General features: G+C 42.8%; 2 protein-coding genes across 7 annotated transcripts; both read right to left on the minus strand.

Annotated features, from left to right (window-relative positions):
• Positions 1 to 1,339: 1,339 nt before the first annotated feature.
• On the minus strand, positions 1,340 to 8,067 carry LOC134419772 (probable 2-ketogluconate reductase). 2 transcript variants are annotated; one of them, XM_063159391.1, is made up of 6 exons: positions 7,916 to 8,067; positions 7,317 to 7,701; positions 5,717 to 5,888; positions 3,508 to 3,686; positions 3,219 to 3,315; positions 1,340 to 2,386 (listed from the first exon to the last, which is right to left on the minus strand). In XM_063159391.1, exons 2-6 carry the CDS (start codon positions 7,696 to 7,698, stop codon positions 2,230 to 2,232), a joined length of 987 nt encoding a protein of 328 aa, XP_063015461.1. In that variant the 5' UTR covers positions 7,699 to 7,701; positions 7,916 to 8,067; the 3' UTR covers positions 1,340 to 2,229. The 2 variants fall into 2 exon arrangements, with proteins under 2 accessions (XP_063015461.1, XP_063015464.1); XM_063159394.1 differs by having other exon boundaries at positions 7,912 to 8,052.
• A 6,040-nt stretch (positions 8,068 to 14,107) lies between these two features.
• On the minus strand, positions 14,108 to 23,140 carry LOC134419791 (probable 2-ketogluconate reductase). Of its 5 annotated transcripts, none has more exons than XM_063159402.1 (7): positions 21,992 to 22,185; positions 21,228 to 21,469; positions 18,722 to 19,106; positions 17,308 to 17,479; positions 16,309 to 16,487; positions 15,464 to 15,560; positions 14,108 to 15,080 (listed from the first exon to the last, which is right to left on the minus strand). In XM_063159402.1, exons 2-7 carry the CDS (start codon positions 21,420 to 21,422, stop codon positions 14,924 to 14,926), a joined length of 1,185 nt encoding a protein of 394 aa, XP_063015472.1. In that variant the 5' UTR covers positions 21,423 to 21,469; positions 21,992 to 22,185; the 3' UTR covers positions 14,108 to 14,923. The 5 variants fall into 5 exon arrangements, with proteins under 5 accessions (XP_063015472.1, XP_063015478.1, XP_063015492.1 ...); XM_063159408.1 differs by having other exon boundaries at positions 16,309 to 16,484; positions 21,992 to 22,184; XM_063159422.1 differs by lacking the exon at positions 21,992 to 22,185 and adding an exon at positions 20,054 to 20,176 and having other exon boundaries at positions 21,228 to 21,340.
• Between the last annotated feature and the right edge of the window lie 31 nt (positions 23,141 to 23,171).

The raw sequence follows: 23,171 nt of genomic DNA on the forward strand, positions 1-23,171 counted from the left end.
GGAATAACCAGCCATAGGGGCTGCTGTGTCTCTTGTGACTACTGTAGTGCTTTTCAAAAGAATGGATTACAAATTGCTGGTGTCTTGAATTCTGTCAAATACACTTTGATATGCTGAACATGAAGACAGTCAAGTTTAACACCAATCCTCTATAAAATTGCTAATAAAAAAATAAAATATGATAACAATATTGATTACACAAAACCATATATTGTTCTTGTTATCCTGGTGACGATTTTTGAGTATCAGTTGCTTACATTAATTTCAAGTTCAAACAGTTAAACTTTGAAGCAAAGATTACTTAACTAGTAATAAGGAGTTATAGAACATTAACTGCATTCTTAGTTAAGTTTGCTGGCATTTTCTTCCTTTAAAAAAACACATAAAATGATGACACATTACTTCTTTCACATCAAAAGTTTCCAAACTGCTTTAGTGGTAAGATTGTAATGAGTAAGCTTTCAACTTACTGCTCACCTGAGATCAAAGGACCCTGGTAAAGTCCCTCTCAAAGACACAAGTCTGAGGAAGAAGGCCTACCACATTTTAGTCTTGAAGGTAAAGAAAAACCTTTGGGAGGGCAACACAGTAGTGTTTACTTTGTACATCAAATCCACAAATTTGAATGAACAAAATGAAGGAGGAATTAGTCAGAGGAGCCAAAAAAATAACACACAAAGGAATGTTACTCCAAGCAAAAATCCAGGTCATATGTATCAAATGTCAAGAAAATGAGTGTTTTATGTGGTTAGATATGGACAGAATTGGATGTTCTCAAAGCTGTTTTGTGCAACTTGAACATCCAATTTTCAAGCTATAGGTCAGGAGCTGATACAGCTCTACAGAAATTATATCTGTTTAGCATCATATGTGAAAAAAGTTGTCAATTGCACCAGTGCACTATCATGTTCTAAGCATATTTAGTTTGTAGACTACCTTACAGACCTCCATGCAGTGTGTTAAGCTGAATTTCACTGTGCGTACATCATTGCTGTGTGCCAGTTTTCTCTTACAAAAAGGGATCTGATATACCAGCACTGCACAGAGAACTGAAATGAGTGAGGTCTGTGGGTATGTAGAGAGAAGTATTGCAGAGTCTATGGACTTCATCCCCATCATTAAATATTGCTGTTGGTATCCATGTAATCCTGCAGGGTGAGCTGAAGCCTGCAGTGTTAACAAGGTGCTTGCATAATAGTTGTTTCTTAGCATTAGGCTTTGAAGTGTGGCGTTACCATAAAAGACTTTTGTACAATGCAATGCATACATCTCTCAGGTGGGTTGTACAGAATAGCTTAAGCATGAAGCTGGAAAAAGACATACATTTCCTACATCTACATTAAGTTTTATAAGGCAGTATTTTATTACAGGCAAAAAAAGCTGAGGCAGGAAATCTTCAGGCAACGCCAAACCAAGTGATGCATTTAATATCTGCAAGAAATATCTGCAGATGTAGAGTAAAACTCCGAGCAAATGCCAAGCATGTACAATTGTTTAAGTAGATGTGAAGCACTGTATCTGATTTTGTTTGCTTCTTCACTTGAGAAAAGTTTGCATGTGTGTTTTCTGCAGTTTTGGGATATTGATCTAAGAAAAGGCATTTTTTCCTCTTTTCTATTGTACAGTAACCTTGTTTTTCAGCTCTGTAATTTATTGCTTAGCCTTTTATTTATGAATAAATTTAACTTACTTTTTCAAGGTTATACATGTAACAATGAAATATGTACTGGGCACCTGTGTCTCAAAGAGCAGGGAGGCCCCTGGGGCAGTCTTGAAATTCTTGACAGCCAATTTGCTGTGCCTGAAAAACTGCAATGTCTTGTTTCCTGGAGCTGCAAAAGTGATGGGACAAAGTGTATTTTGGCCAGCATACCTGCAAGACAAAGGCTCTGTAAAGATGCTTAAGGCTCCAGGCAAAATCCCGGCTGCACTTAATGGCAACTTTGCTACAAATTTTAAGAATAAATAATACTATTCATAAAGTCATCCTACATAACAAAAGGCATAGCACTGCCACTCAGGGTGTTTATTTGCCTTTTGGACCTGTGTTAGACAAGAGAAACTATAAAAACACAACTGACACGATAGCAAACTGCTTCCTTCGAAGCTTTAGTGAGATGTATGGAGATTCTTATATTTAACAAGATCTTTAGAGCTGATGTGCAGGGGAAAGATAAGAATAAAAAGACAAAGAGAAGAATGAAAAGATCCGCAATATCCTTTCACACATTAGCTAGGGAGCACTTCACTGGGTAGGGGGAGACCATTCAGGGCTGCTAGTATGTTTTCAACTGCTTCCTCTGTTATCATGTAGGTGGCCTTGTCTGTTTTAATGCCGAGGTGAGGTGTTATAATGACGTTCTTTAATTTTAACAATGCATGATCTCTGGAAGAAAAGAAAAAAAGAGTTAACTATTGTTGTTCATCTAAATAAAGAGGAGTCTTACTTTAGCTTTTGCACAGTATTTAAAGTTAATTTGATACAACTCTACAAGTCCCACTTAGCCCTGAGCACCTATATTGAAGTAATTTTGAACTGCAATAGGACAAGCAAAGACTTCATAAGTAGCTCTTCTCTCCAAAAACACACTTCTGCCATGAGGCAGCAATTTGAACTATGTCAGAAGAGAGGATTTAAGCCCTCCTGACACATTCACCTTACACAATAGTCTGAGCTGGCGTTATTTGCACACAGGCACAACAAGACCAAATTCCTCACAACCCAAAATGCAGCCAGCACAGTTTATTCCAAAAGGCACCATCCTGGTAGACCAGTCTTTTTAGAGAAGCTAAGCAGTCTCTAGGCCCAAGAGGTTCGCAGTACTTCAGCCTTGTATTGTGGAAAGAAGCCTGTGGAGAAGGACACCTCCTGCCTATGCGGCAGGTCTTAGGCCTCAAGCAGCTTCCACCCATTAAAACTGGCAAGCTGCACTTTGTAATAAAGCAATTTGCAAGTGAAGCGCTGCTGCAGCTTCAGGGGGTGATTCTAAGGACTGGGTTTAAATGTTTTCCCTGCCTCCTGCTGTTTCCCGGCTCCCAGACTTCCCTTTGGTCTGTTATCAGCCCCTGTGTCTGGGCTGCATCCCATTCCCATTCATGGCACTTTTATCCCAGCTCATGCCAGGGGCAGGAGAGCCACCTTCCTGCCTGCTGCAGGGACGCCTCTGGCCTCAGCAGGGCTCCCCCATCCTTCCCAAGGAATAAGCAGAGATGGCAACCTGGGCAGTGGCTCTGGGGAGGTGACATCCAAAGCCGCGGCCCTGATAACACCGGTCTGCAGAGCTGCCACTAGCGCCTCTTGGTCAACTACTGCACCTGCGGTGGAATGAGAGTGTCCCTGAGTGCACCTGGCAGACAAAGAGCAGAGAGCAAAGAGAGAAGGGAAAGGGAGAGGGAGGAATTTCCTGATCACCGTCACCACGTGCCCCAGCTGTGCTGGATGCAGCACGGCGCTGTGGGACACAGCAGGACCACGCTGTGAGGCCAGCCAATGGATCTGGATGGTACCTCGGCTGATGTTAATGAGGGTAGCTGTGGGTTTCATCAGCTCCAGTTCTCTTTTCCCGATCAGCTTGTGTGTCTGAGGTGTCAGGCTCACCACTAGCATCACAAAATCTGCCTGCTGGAGCAAACTGTCTATCTTTTTGCAGTAAGTGGCACCAACAGCTTGCTCCTCTTGCACTTTCCTAGTGGGCAAAAAAGCATTTCAGTCATGGAAACATTATTTTTCAGTGGTATCACCAGAATACAAACAAAGGATCTGATTATCCACACATCCATATAGCAAACAGGTGGCAAACAGAGGTGAATTTACCCTCAGCTCAGTGTTTAGATCCTTCTGGAGAGCTTCAAGCCCTACAGCACAAGATAGATTGCATGCCTGCCTCTCAGCCACTCCAGAGCAGGATTCCAAGGGCTTCTTAGGAAGTCTGCAATGAACTAAGGCTGAGCATTGAAGCAAATGGCAGCACACAGTCCATTCTCCAGGATCCCTTGTGCATGTCAAAGGATGCAATCACTGCTCAAACCAGAGGAATGGTATTTACCAGAACTCACCCATGCATGCTCTGGGCATGGCAGTGCTCCTCATCCTATTGTCACTCCCAGTAAGCCTGTCATTTTTTTATGAGTGAAATCAGCAAGGCAGCTCTTTGCCAGGCTCCTGGCTGCCCCAGGACATTCATAGAGTAAAGTGTTCAGCAGACAACATTACCAGAGTAGAGAGAGTTTTAGTTTTGACTTTCCACAGTGCAGAAGAATACTTGCCATTTCTTATATTCTCTGTAAATTTAGCTGTCTGAACTTTGGGAAATAAAGAAGCAATGATAGGAGATCATGAGTACAATCATCTGCTTCTGGTTGCAAGAGAAGGGCTTTAAGTTATCTCCTCCCTAATCTAGAAATAGAGATCACACTAAGAAAATAACTTCAATTTAACTTTGACCCATGTCTCTCCTAACAAATGCACTTCACTGTTTGTTTTTTTTTTTTCAGGCTAACGACCAGAGACTAAGCGGGAAAAGAACAGAATGGAACCGCAGCCCGTTTTGCAGCATGCAGAGGGCACCTTGATTCAGCACACAAGCTGAAAGTGTAAATGTACTTTAAATATACTTTAGACTTTTAATTTCTGTTGCACTGGGCATTAATAATTCATCACAGCACTCTTACATAAATATTATTTTAAAAACTGAAAAATACTAAACAGAGGGACTTGAGGATGACACACATTAAAAAAAAAGAATAAAGGGATTTGTGCCTTTTAATTTTTTTTTTTTTTTTTTGTGGTCTGTGAAGAAATTCTGAAATATCTTAAGGAGTACTTTCTTTTAAATGTAAGTTTGCTCATTTGTTTTTCTGAAGAAACAGGAATGCCAAGCATGGCTAAAAATTCCTGGCCTCATTCACCCTTGTGATTTGCCTAGAGCGAGCTAAAGCAGTGACCCTCCTCCAGCAGTCTGCCTATGGTGAAAATCACTGAAAGCCACATCCAAGCACTGTAGCTTCTGCCTCCAGTCACAGAGGAGTAAAGTCCTCTCAGGGTAGCTCACAGTTTAGAGCAGTAAATATTTGTTCTGCTCATTATCTGCACCTTGCCTGATTGCAAAGGCCTCGAGTTGTTCATGGGGGTCTTGCTCACCTCAAATTGAAGAGCCCCTGTGCTAAATGTCTAACAAGGTTCAGATTCCCAAATACATAAGCTAGGAGGAACTAGAAAAAAAGGGTGAAATCTACCTAAATACTGGCTAAAATTCCAACTGCCTTGAGAAAAAACAAGGTTTTCTTAAGAACAGCTCTCAGTCATATTTTGCCAAGTATATGCTTCCTAGTTTCCCCTATTTCCAAAATATCCCTCCTGAACTTCAAAATATGGGGGAAAAATGAACAACAAATAGAGTTATGTTGTCACCACAGTACAATGTGATAAGAATAAAAAAAGCATAAGCTTGATTTCCACTTTTTTGCAAGAAACCCTGAAATTTCTAATACAAAACATGAATTAAGTTTCCAGATGTTTAATCACTAAGTAACTCTTTACAGGACTGATTTACAGGACTGTTGCTCTTTACAGGCAACCATTCTTTTTTTTTTCTTTTGTTTTAATCTTGACCCTATTATCTCGTTTCTTGCTATATTTCTTCATAACTCCTTGAGAAGAAAATACTGACTATCTGGAAGAGTTTCTGCTGCAATTAGGGTCAAGACATATCTTTACCTCCGTGTCCTGTTGTGGTACAAAATGTTCATTTCAAATGCTTTGGCTCTCACAGCAATCTTATACCCAATGCGGCCCATGCCAATGATCCCCAGAGTAGCTCCAGCAACTTTAACTCCCAGAATATCAGCTTCACAGTAGTCCATACTTGGAGAAACTGAAATGTTATGGACTGCAAGAAAAACACATAAATACGGGAAATGAATGGGGTCCAACACGGAGGAACAAGGCAAAAGAGCCTGGACTTGTTGTGCTACTATAGCATACTTGTAATGGTTACAAACATGATTTTTAATGTAATGTCCTAGGTAACACCCTAACATATAATCACTCCCTGCTACATGCATAGATGATAATCCAATTTATTCTCACCATACTACAAAAAGCCTTTTGATATAATCCCTCCAAAAATTTTATTACTACTCATGAAAATATTGCCCTGTTCCTCATCAGCAATCAAAATAATTATTGCCAATAACAATGCAGAGTTTGAAGATATTACGTGGAGAACACCATCAGATATTGGGTTTCCTCTTCACATCTGCCACTTTCCTTGGAAAGAAAAGTGAGACTTCTTTAAAAATCACAACTTGGTAATTTCTGTAATTACCTGTTAAACCTGCACAATTCTGGATAGTTCTACAACACATAAAATACAGTTATGTACACAGTGTCAGCACTTCTTGCAAGGTGACAGCCTTTTGATATTTCAATCTTCTGACATTGCCAGTTTTTCTAAAACACAAGCAGAATATTGTGAAAGGATACAAAAAATGACTCAGGAAAAAGCTCAGTCTATCAGAAAACTCAGAACTATCAGAAATGCCACCAGGGATAGTTCAAGTAGATGGGAACAATAAATTAATCTTTCTTTTAAACTGTCTCCCCTTTGTGAGGTAGAAACCAACTTAGAGGGATGCAAATCCCCTTTGAGTTTCTACTAATCCTGTAGTACAGATGGCAAGTCAAAGTCAGGTAAATATAAAAGGATAAATCTGAAGGATTTTTTTTCTGAAGAAAGAGGCTTTCTAACCAAGCCAAGGGTAGGTCTATGTGACAAAATAGCAATAAAAAATTGTTGATGAAACTAGAAACGATGCTATTAACAAAAACTGAAGTAGCCTGCCTCTATTATTACTCCCTAATGCCCCTTAAATGCCCAAATTCTGCACCAATACACTTCCGTCTCCAAGAATATGCCCATGCCTTTATCAGCCCTGTGGGTTCCTTCCAACTCAGGATCTCCCATAATTCTATATAATCTTGTTATACCCCATTGCTGCCTCCCACACTAAGGTCTTCTGCTAGGCTGTGACTTCAGTGATATCTGATCTTTGGCCATAGCACTGTAATGCCATCATGTTTTATTTATATCTGCTTGAAAATAAATGCTATGTATGCCAAATGTAATAATTTAAGTATACCTATAATACATAAAATATATTAAAATACTGATTATTCTGTTTGCCAAGCCAACATACTTACATTTTCACATTTCATGTAAAACCGTGCACACCACAGGTAACCATAAGAAAAGTCATATTAATAGCAGGCGAATCTTGTATTATTTTTACAAGCCACAAAATAATTAAGATGTTACCTTCCACAAGTCTTCTAGCAGAGGCTAGCAGCAAAGCCATCCCAGTATCTGCTGTGGTGCTGGAAACAGCATGTGGAGCATTAGCCATCTTCACACAAAAGCTAGCTATAAGCTTCAGATCCAAGTGATCCATCCCCACCCCTGAATTTGCAATCACTTTTAAGTTTGGCAGGCTCTGGAGGAGCTCTTTGTCAATGACCGGTTTGTGCCACCACAAATAGATTGCTTGGACCTTTTTGCCTACATCTTTTCTGTTTTCAAGAAATTCCTTCATGGTGATGAGGTGGAAATGTTTCTTCAGGAATGGCACATGGCTATGCAATATCCCACGTATGCCACCAACTTCATTTACCAAAAGCCAAGGTAGTTCTCCTTCTTCCATGATCTGCACAAAGAAGAAAGACACAAAGTCTCAGAAGAAATACATATTATTATTTCCAGACAGTTTAAAGAATAATCACTGCCATGTCCTGTTTAATGACATTTATGCCAAGAGATCCTGTAAACCACAAAGGAAGATAAGAAAACCAAGACAAGCAAGCAGGTCTTTTAAATATGCTACCACTTATACTCAGACACGCAGGTGCCCACATACATACACAGAGGTATTCACATAATCAGTCTGAACAAGTTCTGTCCCCGTGATCTAAGATTCCATATTATGCTGCCATGCCGGATTTCTTCTGCCCAACTAACTCCCAACACTGTCAGCAAGAGTGACCACCCCCAGACAGCTGTCAGGGACAGAAATACACTAAATCAAAACCATACGCCAACTTATAAACGGGGGAGGTCCAGGGGAGGATACAATCTTTAGCCAATTGGGAGAAACTCCCGGTCAAACACAAGGAGGGGGAACAATATTTAAACCGATAGGAGTGTACAGGGAAGAAGAACAACTTAGACAAACCAATGGGGTTTTGAAGGATACAAAATTGATAGGGAAGTTTCTAGAGAAAGGGGAGGAACTGACATTCAATGGGCGGAGGAACAGGGAACAAAAGGGCAGGTCTGTGGGGAGATGGACAACTAGACCAAAACAACAAAAAAAGCAACAACTATAGCAAAAGAAACTAGGGCAAAAAAACAACACAGGAGGGAAAGGAACAATCCATTGGTAATAAAATATGCTATAATAATACAAAATGCAGGGGGGGGGTTTATAAATCTGACTACTAGGACCGAATTACAATCAAAAATATGCACCACAGCAATATTACTGCTACTATGCTCAAAACACACTTGCCATTAACTACTTAGTTTCAGATCCTCAGTAGCTTGCAGTATATAGTGCAATAAATCTCCTTTGCTACCCTGAAATCACAAAGTACCCTGTCTAAATAGTTTAGAAAAATGTTGTGCCAAATTTACGTCATGAAAATAAATTGCACAGCTTCATCATGAACTTTGAGTTATCAGGTTAATTTTTAAATGCTTTTTGCAGCCACCTGTCCTGAAGAGACCCCAGTGACTGAAGAGCCCTTTCCTAAGCCTACTGTAAATTACCAAAATAACAAAATAATATATGCTTAGGCAAATGTTTTCCAATAAGGACATACACACTTTAAATTTTTCCGTTTGATTTTTTTGGTTTTTTTTTCTCGGAATCCCTGACCATCTGGTTTTGGTCCCAAGAGGGCCTGTGAATTGAGTTACTTTGGGTTTTTTTGACAGACTATATATAGCTACCTTTGATTTTCAATAGCAATTTTGGGAAGAGCTGTGGGGAGTGTTCAAGAGCTGAAGATCTTGGAGTAGCAATCCTGTAGCAGTTCTGTTGCCTTGCTAGTATTATTTTAGGATTTCCAATGGAATGTCTAACTCTTGGCCTGCCTACACTTCCTGTGTTAGAACTTCATTTTACCATCCCTTCAGGGAGCCTGACCATGTTGCAAAATAATGGAAAGTCTTCCTGACTTTATGAAGGTGACAACCATGTCTTCCCTGCATTCTGCATCCCTCGAAGAGTCTCTACTACCTTAGCAGCTCTGTGGTGCCAACTTGCTGCTGGAGAATTCCTGGAACTCTGAAACCCCGGATTTTTAAATCCTTAATTTCCAAATCTCTGTATTTTTAAACCCCTGGACTCCTGTAACCTCGGATTTTAGAATCCTTGGATTCCTAAACTCTCGGATTCCTGAATCCCGGATTGCTGAACCTCCGGATTTTGAATCCCCTGCCGTCTGGTTGTTTCTGGAGTGTTTGTTAACAATGGTTTCTACAAGATCAAAAGCTGTGGCTGGTATAAGTGATCAAGCTGGGCCCTCCAAAAAGGACGTGAGTGTACAGACCCACCCCTGCCCAGAATGTTTGAGTTTATTGGTGGCATCAGGGAGTGCTGTGGAGGAGAACTGTTTACGCTGCGAACAAGTGAATGACCTCCTTTTAATGGTGGCTGAGCTTAGGGAGAAAGTAGAAAGATTAAGGAGTATTAGGGAAAGTGAAAGGGAAATAGATTGGTGGAGTTCAGCCCTATCATCTTTAAGGGAGGTTACTAATCAAGAGACTGAGGATTTATATGCCTCCCACTCTCAGACGCTAGAAGGGCACTTGGTGGATGAAGAGGAATGGGAATGGGTCCCTGTGAGGGGTGGTAAAAATGGAAAAATCTGCCCCCCTCCATCATCCAGCCAAGTACCACTACAGAACAGGTATGAGATATTGGATCCAGAGATACAACTAGATGGTTTAGGAGAGAATTGTCTGCCTAGTGAACCTCCTAATTATGTTTCACCTGCAACACGAGTTATTACCTCTGGTACCAAGAAGAAAAGAAGGGTAATCGTCGTAGGTGATTCCCTCCTGAAAGGAACTGAAGGCCCTATATGTCAACCAGACCCATCCCACAGGGAAGTTTGTTGCCTCCCTGGGGCCCGGGTACAAAATATTACTGAGAGACTTCCTGGACTGATTCAGCCCTCTGATTATTATCCACTGCTGATACTTCAGGCTGGCAGTGATGAGATCGAGAAGAGGAGCATTAAGGTAATCAGGAAGGACTTCAGGGTACTGGGTCAGGTAATTGACAAGACAGGAGCACAGACTGTGCTCAGTCCCTCTGGTGGTGGAGGATAATGATGAAAGAAATAGAAAAATTCGTTTCATTAACAAGTGGCTTAAGGGTTGGTGTCATCGACATAATTTTGGATTTTATGACCATGGCGAAACTTTTACAGCATCTTCTTTGCTGGAATCAGATGGGGTACACCTCTCCGTTAAGGGCAAAAGGATTTTAGCTCATGAACTGGCAGACCTCATTGAGCGAGCTTTAAACTAAGCTTGAAGGGGGAATGGGAACCAGCTGAGCTAACTGGAAACAGGCCCAAGAATTGCAAACGTAAGATAGGGGTGAACTCAGTTGCCCAGATGAGGTGCATGTATACAAATGCATGCAGTTTGGGCAATAAACAAGAAGAGCTGGAGGCCATGGTACAACTGCAAAGCTATGAAGTAGTTGCCATCACGGAAATGTGGTGGGATGACTCATATAACTGGAGTACTACATTGGCTGGATACAGACTCTTCAGGAGAGATAGAAAAGGAAGAAGAGGAGGTGGCGTAGCTCTTTATGTTAAGCAAACCTTCGATGCCATTGAAATTGAAACAAAGGAAGAAGGTGTCGAATGTTTATGGATAAGAATCAAGGGGAAGGCCAACTATGCCGACATCATATTGGGAGTCTGTTATCGTCGACCCGATCAAGAAGAAGAAGTAGACGATTTATTCTATAAGCAGTTGTGCAATGTTTCAAGATCATCAACCCTTGTTCTTGTTGGTGACTTTAATCTACCAGATATCTGCTGGGAACTTAATACAGCAGTAAAGAGGCAATCCAGAAAATTCTTAGAAACTATGGAGGATAACTTTTTGTTACAGCTGGTAGATGAACCCACCAGGGAAGGGACTACATTAGATTTGTTATTTACAAACAGGGATGGGCTGGTGGGGGATGCGATGGTTGGAGGTCGTTTGGGGCAGAGTGACCATGAAATAATAGAGTTTTCAATACTTGGCGATATTAGGAGGAACACCAGTAAAACTCGTACACTGGACTTCCGGAGGGCGGACTTTGGCCTGTTTAAGAGATTAATTCAGAGCGTCCCTTGGGAAGCCGCCCTTAAAAATAAAGGAGTTCAGGAAGAGTGGGCTTACTTCAAGGCAGAGATCTTGAGGGCGCAGGAACAAACCATTCCTGTATCCCGAAAGATCAGTCAACGGGGAAACGTCCAGCCTGGCTGGGTAAGGAGATCTTGGAAGAACTTAGGAATAAAAAGAGGACGTATCAGAGTTGGAAAAAGGGTCAGGTCTCCAAGGATGTATTCAAGAGGGCTGCTAGAGTATGCAGGAAAAAAATTAGGGAGGCCAAAGCCCAGTTTGAACTCAGGATAGCGACCACTGTTAAGGATAATAAAAAATGTTTTTATAAATATATTAATAGTAGGAAAAAAGGTAGGACCAGCCTTTGTTCCTTACTGGACAAAGGTGGGAATTTAGTATTTACAGACGAGGAGAAGGCAGAAGTGTTTAATGCCTATTTTGCCTCGGTTTTTAATGAGAAGATGACTTGCCCTCAAGACTCCTGTCCGTCTGGACTGGTTGATGGTTTTAGGGAACAGAATGGTCCCCACATTATCCAGGAGGAGGCAGTTATAGAACTATTGAAATGCTTGGACATTCACAAATCTATGGGACCAGACGGGATTCACCCCAGGGTAATGAGAGAGCTGGCAAATGAGATTGCAAAGCCACTCTCTATCATTTACCAACAGTCATGGATTACTGGTGAGGTTCCGGATGACTGGAAGCTGGCCAATGTGATACCTATTCACAAAAAGGGTGCAAAGGACGATCCTGGCAATTATAGACCAGTCAGTCTGACCTCTATACCTGGCAAAATAATGGAACAGTTTATATTACGTGCCATCATGCAAAATTTGCAGGATGGCCAGGGTATCAGACCCAGCCAGCACGGATTTAGGAGGGGTAGATCATGTCTAACTAACCTGATCACCTTTTATGACCAGGTAACCCGGCTAGTGGATGCAGGGAAGGCTGTAGATGTTGTTTTTCTGGATTTCAGCAAGGCCTTCGACACTGTTTCCCATAGCATACTCCTAGACAAGCTCGCTGGCCGTGGTCTGGATAGGAATACCCTTTGCTGGGTTCAGAACTGGCTGGATGGCCGGGCCCAGAGAGTGCTGGTGAATGGTGTCACATCCAGCTGGCGACCAGTCACCAGTGGTGTCCCTCAGGGGTCTGTGTTGGGACCAGCTTTGTTCAATATTTTTATTGACGATATGGATGAGGGCTTAGAGTCTTTTATTAGTAAATTCGCCAATGATACCAAATTGGGAATGAGTGTAGATCTGCTAGAGGGGTGTAGGGCTCTCCAGAGAGACTTGGAACGGCTGGACGTATGGACAGAATCAAATGGGATGAAGTTCAATAAGTCCAAGTGCCGAGTATTGCACTTCAGCCATAATAATCCCCTGTACCGATACAAGCTGGGGATGGAGTGGCTGGATAGTGCCCAGGTGGAAAGGGACCTGGGGGTGCTGGTTGACAGTCGATTGAATATGAGCCAGCAGTGTGCCCCGGTAGCCAAGAGGGCCAATGCCATCCTGGCCAGTATCAGAAATGGAGTGACCAGCAGGAACAGAGAGGTCATTCTTCCCCTGTACTCGGCACTGGTGAGGCCTCACCTGGAGTATTGCATCCAGTTCTGGGCCCCTCACTTTAGGAGGGACGTCGAGTTACTTGAGCGTGTCCAGAGGAGGGCAACGAAACTAATAAGGGGCTTGGAGCACAAGCCATATGAAGAGCGACTGAGGGAGGTGGGGTTGTTCAGCCTGGATAAAAGGAGACTCAGGGGCGACCTCATCACTCTCTACAACTTCCTAAAGGGTAGCTGTAGTGAGCTGGGGGTCAGCCTCTTTCTCCGGGCGACAGGGGATAGAACAAGAGGACACAGTCTCAAGTTGCGTCAAGCTAGATCTAAGTTAGAAGTAAGAAGGAAATACTTCACAGAAAGAGTGGTCAGATACTGGAATAATTTACCCAGTGAGGTGGTAGAGGCATCATCCCTTGAAGAATTCAAAAAAAGACTGGATGTGGCACTTGCTGCCATGATCTAGTTGAACAGTTAGAACATCGGCTGGACTAGATGATCTTATAGGTCTCTTCCAGTCTTGAAATTCTGTGATTCTGTGATTTTATTGAATTTTCTGAATTTGTTGATTGCTAATAGGAAAGAATGTAAGAAGAAGCTTGGCCCTGGACTGCAAGTCAGGACTGATCACAAATTTTGCTTTAGGTTATACCTTCACCAATGTGATTTCGATGGTAATTCTGCTTTTCTCTCATGGCCAGTAAAGACAAAAGCATCATTTGTATCTGCATGGAGGAACTAAATCTCTTGGAATTTACTTTGGTTTTCAAGGGATACCTTAATAACAAATAAAGACACTTTTTCAACAATTGGCTTTGCTTTAACATGTAGATGAAGTAGGGCTCTTCCTAAATTAGCAAACCTTAGGCCTATGATCACTTTAAAGAACATTTCTTCAGTGTTTTCATACAAAAATAGAATATTGGAATATTGGCTGAAAAGCGTTTCAGGATACAGTCAAATTTCTGCAGGGAATCTATGCTCGTTCATCTTCAACAGATTGGAGAGTGTTACACAAATTGCCAGATGCACTTGCTTATCATTATATAGCAGCAAAAACTGGGAATAGAACGTTGCTATTCACCGAAATAGACTGAAGATATCAAAATGCATTACTGCTCAGTTAAAATGTTCAAACAAATTTCTTTTATTAGTTCCACTTTATTTTTTTAATGGTGTGAAAAATGTGTATTTTGCGATTGGCTTTTCACAAATATTAAAATGGGTATTTTATGTGTTATGTTAAAAATTTATACTATATTAATCCTTTTCAGTAGTGTGTTAAATATAGTTTTAGGCTATAACATAGTATTAAAATAAAAACTATGTGATATAAGATACTTTTTCTAACTAGTTCGAGAAATTCTTCGCACAGTGATAACAGCAACAAGACACCTAAATCTCCAAGAGAAGAATTATTGCCTCCTTATCTGAAAATACACACTTTCTACTACCTCCTTCTTGTCTTTGAGGTGCCAACAGGATTAAGGGGGGGGAAGTTAACAGTAACCAGAGAAATCTCTCATTTGAAAGGAATGTATGCATCATGTATGAGACATATGGATATGCAACAGGCTATTGCTTTTAAGGGTTAATCCTTTGTTAGGGAGCCATGCTTTCAAGAGGAAAGCATCCAAACATTCATAATTCTTTGCTTTTGTTGTCCTTTATTGTCCTAACTCTGATTGTCCAAATTCTTATTGCTCTAATTTGCATTACTATTTTTATAACCATTTTATTACTATGAAACTTTTAAAAATTTGGAACAAGTGATTGGCATTTTTCACAAATTGTAAGTAACAGAACAGATCAAGTCTGACAGTTTTGCAGCATCATGATGAGCAGTGCAGGAACAGGTTACTTTTTTATTCAGCTGAAAAGTGGTAAGAAATAGTGCTTTCCAGTACACAGGAAATTTAGTGGCATCATCTGGCACTCATCATTTGGGAAACACTTCACTTGGAATGGGCTGGTCATTGAGAACAGCCAGCATGTTTGCTATTGCTTCTTCTGCCATCATACGGATGGCCTGGACTGTTGCGGTTCCAATGTGCGGGGTTACGATCACGTTACTCAGGTTTAATAAGGGATGATCTCTGGAAGAAATGGAAGGAACAGAATGTGTTACACAAGGAACTTACTCTGCTGCTATCCCATGCTAGTTGTGAAGAACTGAACCTCAGCAACAGCACATTCAGACCAAAGCACAGAACGAGCACGAAGCTGGGGGATGCTTGCTTACACATTTCTTCTTCTTCTCCATCCATCTTGCTCATTGCTTGGCCCATGAGCCAGGCTGGCAAAGACCCATCAGAGGTGGGAAAGGGGAATAACTAGTTGTTTATTTATGATTGTGCAAGACAGTCTGAGGTTTTGCCCTAACACAATGAGTCTCCCCGTGGAGAGCAAAATTATGAGCACACTTTGAACACTGTTTAAAACATTTCAGATTAACAGACTGGGAAAGAAGTTTCTTTACCTTGGCAGAGGCTCAGGGTATGTCACGTCCAGAGCTGCAGCCCTAATAACCTTATTCTGGAGAGCTTCAACCAATGCATCTTGATCAATAACTGCACCTGCATTGGAATTAAATCTTGATATCCTGATGAGTTAATGAATACATTTTTACCTATTGGGGGGGGAGGGGGGGGAGGGAAGGTCTCCAGAATCAAGTGAGAAAAACTAGAGGATCTTTATCTTCATAGAAAATAGAATGCCTTTTTAATAATTATTAACCAAACAAATCAAAGATTTTATTTCTTAACCTTTAATTATAGGATGATTATGGTCCACTGCATAAGATTTTTCCTGGGATGAGACCAGTTTCAGTCTTTTCCTCATTTGACACTTCCTGTATTATTACAGACAAATAATTTAATCTCTGCAGATTTTCCACTCTTTTATCTCTGCTTTGTTTACTGATAATCTCTCTCATATGCTCATTCAGTGCCAACAGAGCTGTCATCCCATGTGAGGCTTCCTTTCTACATTGCTGTTCCAAATGTTACTTAATATTTTCCCTTGTACCCCATTCTCCCTCACTGATGATAAACCTTTCGGTTATTTCCACTAAAACCCTCTGTCTCTAGAATAAGGCCAAAGAGAACCAACCATCTGCTGAGCATCCCTAATTTCCACAGGGCCTTTGAAGACATAGCATATGATCCATGTAAGTCACACATTTGTAGACTGCCAGCTACTTCATGACTCAAACAACAGAGGGATGTCACAGACTGAGGTTGGAGAGGGAAATATCAACACAATCAGACAAAACATGACCTTAAGTGTGGAGCCACAATCTGGAGTGATTTCAGATCCTCCTACCTCGGCTGATGTTTATAAGAGTAGCTGTGGGTTTCATCAGCCCCAGCTCCTTTTTCCCAATCAGTTTGTGAGTCTCAGGAGTCAGGTTCACAACCAACATAACAAAGTCAGATTGCTGCAGCAAGTCTTCCATCTTTGCACAGTAGTGGGCACCAACAGCCTCTTCATCCTCCTTTCTTCTGACGAAAAAATGCACAAATCCCCAAATTGAAACAACTATTTCTACCCGAGTTTAACAAACAGCCAGCCCTAGGAGAGTTCCAGAAAGCACAGAAACTGAGAGGTTTGAGACCAATACAAAGGATAAGGCATTGATAGGCTCAGTTGGTAGAATGGATGCAGAAAGGATGTGGGCTAGAGGGAGCAAGAGGCTATAGGAGTGGTGGGACACTGGAGGAGTGATGTATATGTGAAAGCACAGCACACAGGTAAGATCAGGTTAGGAGGCTGGGGATGCAGCCAGACCCTGCTCTTCTCTCCTGTGTCCATGCCAATTCCTGTGGAGCCTTTCCTTGTCTGACATGCCAGTTAGAACTTGTGATTAAAAAGAAATGAAGTATGAAAGAAAGGGAACTAGAGATCCATGAGAAATGAAGGCCTTTGTCATTGGTGCCAGTGTGATGAGAGTTCTGTCTAGGGTGAAGAGACTGGCTGGGAGGAACAGGGATGCTGCCAGAAGCCTGAAGAAGAGTCTGACAGGACAGGGAACACCATGAGGGCACAAGACCTGGTTTGCTTAGACAACATCTCCCAAAAGCTTACACAGTCCTTGTTTCAAACTGGTAGTGGCTAACCAGGACAGGGCAAGTGCAGGGGGAATGGCTTCCTGAAGGGAGCAGGAGGGACCCAAAGTGAGGAAGTGGTGGCACAATGGTGCTTGTCACACTGCTTACAACTGCCACAAGTGCACAGGAAGGCTGAGGACAGAGCAGAGCTGTGGCTTCTGTCACTGCCTCATGGACAATTAACTGCAGAAACCAGAAATGCAGAAACCTTTACCTCCGGTTCCTGTTATGGTACAGGATCCTCATGTTGAAGGCTCTGGCTCTCTGAGCCACTTTGTATCCAATGCTGCCCATCCCAATGATCCCAAGTGTCGCTCTGGTTACTTCCACTCCCAGCCAGTCAACAGCAAAATACTTTGTGTCTGGAGACACGGCAATGTGGCAGCCTGTGTGGAAATACAGGTTGAAAGGGTACAAATCAGCCATAAATGGAGGCCTGGGGGAAGGAAAAGGTTCATCACCATTACAGCAGTGGGGCTCTGGAGCACCCCTTACAAAACACTTTTGTTGATTTTGACCAGTTTATATAAGGGCCTGGATAGGGCCAATTCCTGCACCCAGGCCTGAAGCCTGTGTAACACAGTGGGATCCTGGCTGGGTACTGTGCTAGAAGGAGTAACTCCTTGGGGAATTAACTTTTCCACAGATGGTGTGTTTTCTTGGAAGTTCAAAAATAGCTTCTTTGAAACCACCTGCAAGCACTGACTTCACTTCTTTTCAACTGGGGTAAATCTCACCATTTCTCTCCTGGATCACAACTCAACCATTCTCATTCCTTGAGTAGGGGTGAAGGTTTCAAATTCCAGCTCAGCCAGGGATCTCAGTGACCTGACCTTTTACACAAAGAACTTGAGGTTCAAAAAGATACAGTAGTGAGAAAACATTACTGGGAAAGAGATGTTATTTCATGCTCAAGGGTGGAGCAGCAGGGACAAGACGACCATGAGTCCCTGAAGAGGGAGGCGGCTTCTTGTGAAGGTCTCTACTGACACCTTCCTTCCTCAGAAAAGCATTGCTCAGCAAGGGAGTGGGGAAAGAACCTGCTTTTAGGGACACAGACTAATGCTGCTGGCACAACTTATAACAGCTTTGTCAAAAGGATTATCATCTATTTCAAAAATAATGCTGATGCTCTTCAGGAAATACAACCCACTGGTTTAGACAAACTGATCACAGAGGTAGGAAAAAGAAGAATTTATACTAATTACTGCTCTGGAGTTGGAGATGTGGCCACTAATGCTCTGTATCTTCCTGCAGCTCCTAATGCTTCTTTCAAGGGGAAATGGAAAGTGATGGCATTCAGTTTGGATGCACTCTGTATTCAGTTTTCACAGCTGTAAACAACCGACTCAGTGAACAGCCAGAGAAGAATGAAGCCCCAGACATTATTCCAAACAGGATATCACAAGACTTTTAAGCGCAAAATTTAGACAAAAGCCTTACTCTTGTCACTGTTGCCCTAAAAAGCAGTAAGACATAGGAGAAGTAGATGCCTCTGAAAGTTAAGGCCTCTGAAAATTTTCCCTGTAAAAGCATCCCAAACATTGATTCAGAAAGATCATCTCTCTCACAGCAAAAGCGAGGTGTGCCAAAGAAGTAGCTAGGACCAAGAAAATTTAAAACACTACCTTCCACTAGTCTTCTGGCAGAGGCCAGCATCAAGGCCATTCCTATGTCTGCTGTTGGGTCTGCCACAGCGTGCGGGGTGTTGGTCACTTTCACACCAAAGCTCGAGATCATTTTCAAGTCTAAGTGATCCACTCCAACCCCAGAGTTTGCAATCACCTTTAAATTAGGCAGGCTTTCTAGAAGCTCACGGTCAATAGTTGGCCTGCACTCAAACACAAAAACGGATTGGATTTTTTTTCTCATTTCCTCTTTGTTTCCAAGAAATTCCTTCATGGTGATAAGGTGAAAGTGTTTCTTCAAAAGTGCTGCAAGGTCTTCTAGCACGCCATGAGTTCCTCCTATATCCAGGATCAAAACAGATGGCAACTCTCCTTCTGCCATGACCTGAAACAGAGGAATAGAAGAAATACTCCTTTGTGTAGGAGAACACTCTGAAAGGAGCAATGATGTTCCTTTAAAAGTTATCATTTAAATTCACATGTATAGATCAGGAAACTGATGGAACTCAATAGTGCTTTTAATCCACAGGCACTTGGTACTAGTGTGGTACATCAGACAAATTCCAAGTACTTTTATCAAGTGCTGATTTAGACTATAACACCAAGGAATATCCACACTCTTACATCCAAATCCAGTCCTACAAGCTGTTCTTCTCAAAGAGTTTCATTTTGCTCCGGAATCAATACTGATTAATACAAAACTAGTAGCTTTTCCAGTAGCTTACTCACCAATGCCTTCTATAAGCAGTGCTATGAAACAGAGGCTGCTAGAAATTTAATCAAAGTTTCTTGCCTGTTGGTTATGGTTGGTGAAGCCAGAGGCAATGTAGGATGGCACTGAGGCCCAGATGGTTCTGACATCTGTCAAGGATGGTTTATGTCTAACAAATTTGCACAATGAAGGGCCACCCTTGGATAGCTGTTAGACTGCTTGCCTTCAGTGTTTTAAATATTCAGATCTGTACCTGAACTTACCTCATGCAAAATTTAGCACACCTACATGCTGAACCAGTGAGGAAGAGCACTAGAGGAGATACCACTGATAACACAGTCCTTCATGCTAGAACTTTCCTCTGCCCTGAAAGTTTTGAGCCCAGTCCTCTCTACAGCACTCCAGCAAATGCACTCTGTAATAAGATAGGGGCTCCACATACAACCAAACACCTAATTAGAGCTCCTATTGGCAAAAGTGGTAGTTGAAGATTTCCTGCATATGTTAACAATAGCTGTGCCTAATTTCCTACAGTTCTTTTTGCTGTGCTCTACTGACTTTTGATCTCCATCCCATTCTATCTCCTAGGCTTGTATCCAAGAAACCTGATGTTTTGCTACCTGAATCAGAACAATTTTCCACAACAGTATGCTGATTTATTCTGGGCACACAATGCTGGCCAGCTGTGTCCTGATGCTTCACTCCTCTCACAAAAGCCTTCTGTGAGTAATCAGAACTCAAACCTGTGACAAAAAGGTGTCAATGTAAGTTGGAAGTTTTTTGTCAGCCATGTTTACCCTTGTCCTGAGCAAACTCAGACTTATCCCAACCACATCTATTATATGGTTACAATCTTGGCACCAGTACCGCTCTTTTATCCTGGCCTTGATGTGCATTTCTGCTGCAGTTTCAGTCTGCTGCTGGACATGGGCTTGAAGGGGCCTCCATGCTAGGAGAGGTCTGCAGTTCACCACAATGTCTCTGATAATACTATCTGGTTCTCAACTGCTGCAAACAAAGCAATGAGGTGAACAGTGCAGCCAAATTGCAAAGGAAGACCATGTTTTTATATATATCTCATCTTTTTTTTTTTGCCAGCTGAAGTTGTCAGCCACATGTAGATGTCAAAACTGTGCAAATTTCCCCAAGTGTAGTCTGCATTTCTTAAAGAGTATCACACAACATTACTAGGATAAACTAGATTTGTGTTGCAGAATGAATGATGCATAGAATAAAAGAGGAGTAGATGTCATATTGTGATGGCATTGTCCAGCTTCATGAATTATCAGAATAAACCTGGTAAACCTGGAGGGCAGCTCCCTTTTGCTGTTAAGCAGGGAAAACTGGGCACCAGACATGATCAAGTGACTGGTAGATGCCAGTGAGGCAGCACTGTATTACTCCATTTGCTTTCATCACTAACTCCTGCCCTATTACAATACACCACACATGATGGGCAGAGCCAGACTTGCTTTCACTTTGGAAGCACTCCCTACACTTCAGAAGCAGAAAGGTGACCCATGAGGAAGGTCTAGTTATAAACAAACCTGTGCACTAGAAGCAGGCTAGTGGCATGTTGATGGATCTCTCAACGAGTGTGGGCATACTGAGCCGGCCACATTCCATTCCAGCTGTGTTTGATCCATGTGTGACCCATTCACTGCCTGCAGCACTGGCCCAACAACTGGTGTTCTGCTCGCCCCAGGTACAATCTTAAAAAATCACACTGATAGCAGGAAACTAAAAAGACTTAAAGGAACCTCACAGAAGGAAGGGGGCTCTCCAGATACCAACCTTGGTCCCAGTGTCTATTGTTCGTCTTCCAGCACTAAGTTGGTGCATCCTGTACCTCTGTTTGTAAATTACACTTCTGTGACAGCAAAGTCCATGAGAAGCAGTAACTGGATGAAAAAATTTGTAAGCCAAATTTGACTGGCCAAACATCAAGGGAATCAGTGTTGACAGACTCGATGCTTTGCTCCTGAACATAATTATTCTGTTATCAGATGTCTTGTCCAGTGTGCTAAATGTAACACCTGTCAAGGATATGACAATTTTGGTTTTGGACTAGTTCCATCTGCATTATCAACAAGTTCCTTTTTTTTTAAAGTTGTCTCTTCTTCTTTTGTATTTACATAATACTATATGCTTCCATGTAGGTAAACAGTCATAATCGTAGTAAATCATTGATATAAGGTAACTGTACTAAGTTCTGGTCCTGCCATTGCAGAGAAAACTTTGAAAATATGACTTAGATTGAGACAAAGGGGCAAATACGTTTAAGTATTAACTTCAGCGCTAACTGAAATTGACCTTATTTCATCTGTGGAGCTTGACTCACTCCTCCAGCGGAGTTTCACTCACTCGCAGATTTGCTGACTGGCACTGCTGTATCACCTTGGACTTAAACAAATCATAGCAAAATAAACGATGTAATTTTTCCTAGCCCAGTTTTCAATTAAAATTAGCAGCCTGCATTATCCAGGATCAATTCCTCCGACTAACTTCTCTAAAGAAGAAGACTAATTAGACCTCAGCGACAACCACAAAGCACTGACCAGGGCTGGTTTCTTTCCGGCGACGCGCCTTCCACAGCTGGATCCCGCGGCAGCTGGGAGAGCCGGGAGCTCACGGCTCCTGCTCGGGGCCAGGCACACCCGCTTCTGCCCAGCCCCGCTTCCTTAACCCTTCCCGGGCACCGCGGGCCCCGGGGCTGCGATTTCCAGGGAAGCTCCGGACGGGGATCACCGGCCCCGCTGCCTCCGCCCCTGTCGGCAGCCGGACCGGGCTGCCTCTCCTTCTCCCCGCCCTCTCCCGCTCCTTCTCCCCTCCCCGGACGTCCTAAAAATGTGATAAGGCAAGACGAGGACTGGGATAGCTTTTGGAGAGCTCAGCAAGTATGGGGCAAAGTTATTTGCCACCAATTGAAATTGTTCCCCACGGCCCTGGCTGCAGTTTGTGGGGATTTTTTTATAGTGGAGACTATGCTTTTGTCCCTGCCTGCTGCAAGCTAACCTTTCAAATGAGTGTCTGCTGTGGAATTAAGGAAACAGATTGTCTGGGATGGCCTATGCCAATGGCCAGCTCGATTCTGGAAGCCAATGCTGGAATGTGCTGGTTTTGCTGCTGACCACTTCCACTGGAGCGTTTGCCCAGAGTGCTCCCGTACGGCACTTGGATCACCGGAGCCATGGAAGCGCCCACGGAACCCCAGCGCGGGTCTGGGAGTGGCTGGGCATGAAAATCGTCTTTGCTGTGGGTGAATACACTGAGAAAACCTCCCACAGCCAGGAGATGCCAGAGCACAGAACCACGGAATTGCTGGGCTGGAAGGGACCTTAAAGAGCACCTGGACCCAGCCCTCTGCCATGGGCACGGACACCTTTCGCCTCACCAGGCTGCTCAGAGCCCCGTCCAACCTGGCCTTGAACTCATCCAGGAATGGGGCATCCACAGCTTCTCTGAGCATATCTCTGATCAAATCCCATGGAGATTACAGGGAATGTACAACATCAGAGCGGTCAGCAGCAGAGAGTAGGAGATCTGGGCTCTGATCACCTCTGTTTCACCCTCCCCGTGCTGACCGGCGTCACCGATCCCCTCGGCACGGCTCCACATCCCACCTGCGAGGGAGGACGCGGGCGTCCCTGCCCAGCCCGTGCCCGCCCGTCCGGCGGCGGGCTCTCCTCCCGTCGGGAACGCGCCAGTCCCACCCGCGCTCTGCCGGAAATGCGCGTT

The sequence above is a fragment of the Melospiza melodia genome, chromosome 1 (genome assembly GCF_035770615.1).
Source record: "Melospiza melodia melodia isolate bMelMel2 chromosome 1, bMelMel2.pri, whole genome shotgun sequence".
Taxonomy (NCBI): domain Eukaryota; kingdom Metazoa; phylum Chordata; class Aves; order Passeriformes; family Passerellidae; genus Melospiza; species Melospiza melodia.